The 7,387-nt window shown below is 41.5% G+C and overlaps 2 protein-coding genes across 2 annotated transcripts in view; both read right to left on the bottom strand.

Annotated features, from left to right (window-relative positions):
- Positions 1-575: 575 nt before the first annotated feature.
- Positions 576-3,738, bottom strand: trmt112 (tRNA methyltransferase activator subunit 11-2). The gene is made up of 4 exons (XM_006781302.3): positions 3,569-3,738; positions 1,681-1,782; positions 1,094-1,186; positions 576-985 (listed from the first exon to the last, which is right to left on the bottom strand). The coding sequence occupies exons 1-4, from the start codon at positions 3,641-3,643 to the stop codon at positions 884-886; spliced, it is 372 nt and encodes a 123-aa protein (XP_006781365.2). The 5' UTR covers positions 3,644-3,738; the 3' UTR covers positions 576-883.
- Positions 3,739-4,920: 1,182 nt separating this feature from the next.
- The window catches only part of atg2a (autophagy related 2A), a 30,867-nt gene continuing 28,400 nt past the window's right edge, over positions 4,921-7,387 (bottom strand). The window contains exons 40-42 of the mRNA XM_087850718.1: positions 7,168-7,322; positions 6,892-7,050; positions 4,921-6,673 (exon numbers count right to left, since the gene is read on the bottom strand). Of these exons, the coding sequence (XP_087706844.1) occupies positions 6,437-6,673; positions 6,892-7,050; positions 7,168-7,322 (551 nt within the window). The 3' untranslated portion in view covers positions 4,921-6,436. The remainder of the gene's footprint in view (positions 6,674-6,891; positions 7,051-7,167; positions 7,323-7,387) is intronic.

Genomic DNA, 7,387 nt, shown 5'->3' with positions numbered 1-7,387 from the left:
AGGGAAAGGTAGGAGAGACTCAGGCTGCCTTTAGGCTTCTGGTCAGGGCAACCTCCCCCTTCGTCGTCTGTCCTGGCAGTGTTTCTAAAAATGATAACAGTGCCTTCGAACAAACAGGCTCCTGCTCCAACTTGACTGTTTGCCGCTTCACATCAGAAAGAAGACGATGAAAGACGCCCAATTAGTCGACATGGCGCTCAAATCCTCCTGTCAGCGATCTTACAAAGATCAGACATATCACGGACCATCTCAGATCAGAGGAGCATGCCCAGGTGGGGTGTTTTCTCTGTCTGTGTCTGACTCTGTGTGTGTCTGACTCTGTGTGTGTGTGCGTGCATGAGAGCTGTAATATGTGGCTTCAAGGACAAAAAAAAAAAGAAAGACTTCCTCAAAAACAACCTCCAGCCTGCCTGCCATTTCTGCCTCTTTTTCCTCAAAGCCAAATATAGACAAGCCACTGCCACGTCATCTGGCCCTTAGCAGAAGGCAGGATGGGGTTCAGAGCCAGCCTCTCAGGGTTATATTTTAGCATATAACTGAATCCATATTTCCCACTAATGACTCTGGCTATCATGAAAATCTGGACAGTTTTATTGAAAAAGGAAAAGAAAAGACAAGAAAAAACAAGAAAGGAGTCAAAACAGTTACAAAAATAAATACAAATAAAAGCACTGGGGGTTACTCTCAGGGAACGTTTCCATCTGTTAAACGTCAAATCTTCTCCACTGTTCAGATCGGCTGTTCAGATGCCACAACTACAATCAAACCGGTGGCCCGTTTTCCAACTCTGGCCAGAGTCCAGCCTGTCTCTGAATGCACGCAGTCCAGAGTCAGAAACACAGTTTAGGGGTGAGGAGGTGAATGGGAACCGCCGCGGTGCCATCTACACCTCGTCTTCATTCAGCAGCATGTTGGGGATTCCTTTGGAGATCGGGAACTCCCGTCCTGATTCAGGGCACTGCAGACAGCCCTCTATCACCTCCACCTACAACGCAACAGACAAGAAGTCACCACTAGGTGGCACCATAGTGCAAAATCCGCACACATTATCGCGCTCTTAAAAATTAAAAATTGGCATCTTGGAGCCATTTACCTCTAACAGCACTCGGTGCACTTTCTTCAGGAAGTCTTCGTTTTTCTCGTATTCCTGCACCAGCTCGCCTGGCAGGTCCTGCCGATGACCCAGCTGCAGAGAGAAAAAGGATTGCATCGGGTGTTTACGTTACAACATGCACCCCAGTGAAAGTTTACTGTGGAGCATTTTTTATAAACACAAAGTCCTGTGACGCTTTATGGATCAATTAGATTGATGCAGTATCGCCAGGTTGACAACAACCTCATACATAAAAGCCAGAGTCATAAAAAATAACCTAATTCAGCCTGTGGTCACAGGAAGAGGGAGAAGAAATCCACACACACTCAAAACAACCTCCCTTATTATTCATCTTAAGAAGCAAGCGTGCCGAGCACTGATGCTACTTTTCCTTTTATGCCACTTTGAATCATTTTCTTAACCACTCATCCAGCTCAGGTTCACTGGAGCCCATCCCAACAAACAGAGTGAGGGGCAGGACACAACCTGAACAGGTAGCCAGTCCATTAAACATTCATTCGTTCACACTCACACCCCATTACAGCCAGTTTAGCATCAACGATGAAAGTCGGTGATGTCTGACTCACCTCCTCCGCTGCCTGGACCAGAGCGCACCACTCCAGTTTGGGGATCATCCGGCTGACAAACTGAGGGTTAAACTCCACCTCATTCACCTTCACCTCAGTGGCCTGCACAGCAGAGAACGCACGAGTTTAAAATGTTCAGTATTAACACTCATTCAAAACACGCACGCGTGATGTCACACAAGACCAGATGTGCATATTTGCCTATTGCCAGCAAAGGTTTAAATGCAACCCATCAATCATTATAGATGAGAAACATTTTAATGTTTGCCACAATTATATACTTGTTTTCAATGAAATGTTACACAGCTGATGTACAATGTGACCATCTTCAACATTCCCCTGAGATAATATCCAAATTTCTGCTGTGCTTTTTTACATTTAACTGTATATGAAAAGAAAGAAATAAAAATAAAACATGTTTATGGGGTAAACAGCAGCAGTAGCTATCAACCACTCTGTTGTGTGTAACAGGAAAAGAATATTTTTAATTAATCGTGACTACTTAAAATCTTACACCGGATTTCACAAGAATAAAATTAGAATTAAGCTTTATTGTCACTGAAGCAGAGGTTAGTGACATTAAGAGTGCTGCCCTGCCATCTGCTGCATAAAAATGTAGATACAGTCACACACGATTTACATAAGCAGAAATCAGACAACATGATAAAATGCTCAGTGTAAAGTGCATTTCAGTGATTCAGCAACTGTTACAGCGTGTAATGGGAAATTTTTTTGTACAGCACATTTCATTTTATATATAAAGATAAAAACATAAAACCTGCGTTGGCTTACAAAGGCTTAACGCCAAGTAAGTGTAAACCCGTGTGAACAAAATTAATTTGTGTATGTATGTACGTGTAACTGATCTCATATCAGCTGATGTAAAAGTATGAAGGCTCTGCAAAAGAAACTCATTGAGTCTGGATGTGTGGTGATAAAGCTGCAGTATTAACTACAAAAACTTAAATAACAGACTTCATTTCTTGCCAATACTTCTGACTGTAGAAGACCCAGTAGTGATCTTATAGTGCCATTTCATCCCATGCCAGCACCTGGCTCTCAGAGCGCAGGTGCCGGTTCCTGGAGTTTGCAGAAGAAAAAACGGCAGAGCCTTCAGCACTATACTGACTACTTTTATGATTAGGGCTTCAAACCTCTCATCATCATGAAGATTATAGCTGGAGCTGGATCCGGTTATGCTGCAATAGGCTCAGATTATTTCCACTCTACACACATTTTATCCCACTAATTGATGTCATTAAGTTTTGTTTTCTCTCCCTCTGATAGTGTGGGTTTTGTCCTCGTCTCTCTGTGCTCTCCCTTTATTATTCTCCTCTTACTCCTGACCCTGCAAACTCTTCCTGGATTCGTGTTGGTAATTAAACTGTTCTTAATTTTTGACCTGCAACAATATCAAGCCTTACCGAGCCCATCAAGTTACTTTTTCATATTCTTATCGAGGTAAAAGCGCTCCCTGAGTCTGACATTAAAAATGACTTTTTAAATAAGACATTTCTTTATTTTATATATGACCCCTTCATAAATTATGTTGATTAGAGCCTATTTACCAAAATAGTAAAGATACGAGCCATAAAAACCGCAGAGAAACAACAGATGGTTTCCCTTCCCTGAGCATGGATCTCCCAACTAAAAGGGAGTTCTTCCTTCCCACTGTTGCCAAATGCAGCTCAGAGGGAAACATCTGATTGTTTGGGTTTCTCTCTAATCCTTCAGGTCTTAGCCTTACAGTATAAAGCGAACTGTTAACTGCTGCTGCATTAATCAAACCTAAACACTAGAACTCGGCGTTAGCAGAAACGTGTGTCGCGATAAGCTCGGTGAGCTCTGGTGTTTTAGAATTAGCTGCTGTCCAGGTGTTCGCGGTTACCTTGATGAGCAGTGGGTATCCCTTGGTGACCCCTTTCACGTGAGACGTCAACATGTTGTGCGTGAGGAGCTTCATGTTTACAAACAGGCGCTAAAAAGCCAGAAAACTGCAAACACTCTGACAGCTACACGTAAACCACGCTGCGGAGTTTACATGTGCACCGGAAGTGACGGCGGTACGTCGCATAAACGATTCCCAAAGCTTCCGTTGATTCCTAGTGGCTTTTAATTTATTATTAGGGGTAATTTTTTAAATAAAGGCACATTTTCCGTACCACAAAAATACTAAAACAAATATTTGTCGTATAAATGACACAAAAATGTTTCCAAAATATGTAATATATAAAGTAGCTTCTGAACACCCCTCTTTTTTGTTTTTTTTTCTTGTTCCTACTTCTGCAGTACCAAACTGCAGGTCAAATTACCAAGTAAGTTATAAATCCACCTTTTCTTTTCTTTTTTCTTTTTTTTTTCCTTTTACATGTTTGTTGTAATGATCCAACCAGTTTAAATGTGTTTAAATAATATTAACGTATTTTAATATATATATATATATATATATATATTGCATAACAGTAATTTTGCACTGCAAGTTTCTGGAAAATCCGTTTTTGGCAGCGAAATTTATATATCCTTTATTTTGTAGATTTCGGTAACACCCATTTAGCCTGGAACAGGAGGAGACAAAGCAGAGAAATGACCAAGTGGAAGGGACATGAACACCATGGGTAGAAGGTCTACCCATGGTGACCTTTGGTCTACTTCCACTTCCACAAAGTTTCAAACCGTTTGTGTGTTTGTTTTTCTTAAACATATAGTAGAAAATTACAAAGTTTCTCTGTCTTTTGTTCTTTTGTAATTTTTGAAGTTATTATGTATTTAGTGTAAAAATTAAAAAGTGTTTTTTTTTTTTTTTTGTAATAGCCGTTACCTCACGCAACATGCACAACAATTATTAGAGAAAGAACTAATGAAAGAGATTAAAAAGTTAAAAAAGTAAATAAATATATGTAAATACACAATTCTCAGTATATTTTATAAAAATATTATCAATACTCAGGATTTGCAATATAATTATTGATGCACCAGTACATACTTACAGGTTTAATTACTGCACCAGCTCATGATTGAGTTACTTTAAGTCTTAACTTTTTTTAAACAGGTGAAGATACAATACTGGCCATCATTTTGGATGCAAGTAATTACAAGTAAGTTCCTGAAATGCCACAGTATACAAACTGTACAGCAACAACACTGCTTAAATTACCAATAGATACAATAAATAAATAATAATAACAATAATAAGAATCATAATAATAAAAATACAATAAATAAAGGCAGACAGCTGTTCGGTTTTTATACTCAAATTTTTTTAATTTTTCTATTAATTTTGTATAATCCTCATCTTTGTATTATACAGGTCATTCATACAGTTTATGATATAGTCAATAGTAATTACACGCAAGAGGTGTAACAAGCATCAACCTGTCACCTTCACAGACGTGCATCATGTGCGCAAACACATTTTCTCATCCTCACACAGACAGACAGACACACACACACACACACACACACAGAGACAGGGACATGCGTCCCTCACACTGATTAAAAACAAACAAAAAAAGAAAATGTAAAACATTTTTAACCCTAATTTTTCCATCCTCCATTTTCACCAGATTCACATACCTCTTTACTCTTACTCTGAAAACAAACATGACAATACTTATGCTTTAACAAAATAATAATAATAATATTTTTAAAAAAAACTAAGAAGAAGAGACAATTACAAAATCAATGCAGAAAGGCAACTAAAGATGTGGGCAGAGGACTTCTGAGGACATAGTGGGCTAATTGAGATCCCAGGATCTGACATTTAACAGGAGAGCTGCAGTGACGTCAGCTTGGAAAAACGTTCATCTTCGTGAAGCTCGAGCAGAATCCAATATGCTACAAAATTTAGAGACTTCATGTGACCCGTTGTTTCTGTTCAGTCAGGTATGCCACTGTATGTGCTGAGCTTTGAGTAGGGGATGAGGTACAGATCCGAGGAAGGCAACACAAACTAGTTAAAAAGGACACTGTAAGGTTTATGGCACGAATAACAGCACTGAGGGTAGCGGGTGCATAGTGGGAGTCACAGCTAAACCAATCACACAGCTTTGTACCATCTGCAAGGGTGTTAAGCAAAGGACACTTGATCGAAAATATTTTCAGTTTCCATTATGAGCACAAAGAGCGCAAAACTAACACATGGCAACCCCCCTCCAAAGACAGGTACCCCCCACTCATCTGCAGAAAGCTCATTAAAGTGAAGCTGCTCTCAGTTATAAACATCCCTTCTCAGTGCTCCGTGCAACTCGTGCTTGAAATCGCTGCTTCAAATTACAAACAGCTTCAACCATCACAGTTCAGAGCACACAAATGAGTGAAGAAACACAGAGCGTGATGATCTTACCTGCCCCCTCTGCCCGGGTCAGACTGAAAATGAAGCCAGCAGAAAGTGACGGCGATATGTTTGCACTGACGTTAAGAAGAAAAACACTAGTGTGTAACAGAGAGCGGGAAAACGAGCGAATGCCGAACAGAAAAATGAAGTCTTGCACGTCTATGTATGTGGGAGCAACATTAAACACTGTGCGTCAGGAACTGCAGCAGTAGTTAGTCATTTTTTTTTAAAATTTCTTCTCCTTTCCTTTTCTCTTTTTTGCATTGGAGCACACGCTGACTCTTTTTAGACACAACACACATGCAGCTACTCATACAACCCCTGGATTCCCACAGAATAGACTTTCCCAGATCATAATTTCATACTCTCGTATACACGTACGCACACACACTTTCCCTCACACACAGACACAAAAAGCTGTCCTCATTCTTGGCCGTCCTCTGTGCGCCACTTGAGGAAATCTTCTTTCCGGGCGTCCGGTTTGATCTGGTTTCTCATGCCACCCAGCAGATTGGAGGTGGCTTCAGAGGCCACTATTAAAGGTCGGACTACAGTGGGTGGGATCTGCCGCAGGACGCCGCCCACGGCTCCGGGGAGACCTTTCTGTTCGTGGCCGCGGGATGCTACATCGCACAACTGTTGGGCCGTGTCAATCACTCCCTGGAGAGCAAAGAGAGCAGACAGTTTAGTCTAAAAATTTAGGGTTTCAACCCCCTTTGCATTCTTGCATGCGGAAGTTTCTACAAGGCCTTTTAACATATAGTTAACCTCTTCTACCAACAGAGATGTAGCTGCAGATATTTTCTTTTCATCCTCAGCCCTGGTTAACCCTGGCCTCTAACCCATGAACTCTTTCTACATTTTATTTGGGCACGTACCTCTCTGACGGTGTCGTAGGCCTTGGCCACTCCTTCCCTAAGGTCTGCAGGCTGGGCGACTCTTCGAGGTCGACTAGAGGTGGCCCGGCCCTCGGTTATGGCGTAGCGATTCAGAGGAGGCGTTGGAGACAAGATGTCGTACACGGTCTCTGCTGTAGCCTGTCACAGAGGTACACAGACACCAGAAGAGTTATTGGCATATTAGGAATGTGTGTGCTTTACCTTCAGGCTTTTAACGTCTGTGTAACTAAGAGTCATGATCTGCACTCAGAGTACCTGGATAGCCTGCACCAGCCTGTTGCTAAGCTCCAGAGCAGCAGATGCTGTGGAGGTACCAAAGGACGCTGCCCCCCTCTGGAGACCTCGAATGATGCGTCCATCCTTCCTGTACTGCTCTATAGGCAGCCAGAACAAATCCCTCACTCCGTGGACTGGACAGGATGAAGGAGAGAGGAAGTATGAACCACAATCCAAGCAATAATGGAAAGCAGCTGTA

The sequence above is a fragment of the Neolamprologus brichardi genome, chromosome 2 (genome assembly GCF_056152115.1).
Source record: "Neolamprologus brichardi isolate AB-2024 chromosome 2, ASM5615211v1, whole genome shotgun sequence".
In the NCBI taxonomy this organism is placed as follows: Eukaryota; Metazoa; Chordata; class Actinopteri; order Cichliformes; family Cichlidae; genus Neolamprologus; species Neolamprologus brichardi.
The sequence above is the reverse complement of the archived record's forward strand: the minus strand, read 5'-3'. Positions and strand labels throughout refer to the sequence as shown.

Bases quoted from the DNA above. Each gene is read 5' to 3' on its own strand.
- trmt112 (XM_006781302.3), bottom strand. From the start codon at position 3,643: ATGAAGCTCCTCACGCACAACATGTTGACGTCTCACGTGAAAGGGGTC. The intron at 1,187-1,680 runs GTGAGTCAGACA...TTCTCTCTGCAG, and splicing joins TGGTCCAGGCAGCGGAGGAG to CTGGGTCATCGGCAGGACCT. The intron at 986-1,093 runs GTAAATGGCTCC...GTTGCGTTGTAG, and splicing joins TGCACCGAGTGCTGTTAGAG to GTGGAGGTGATAGAGGGCTG.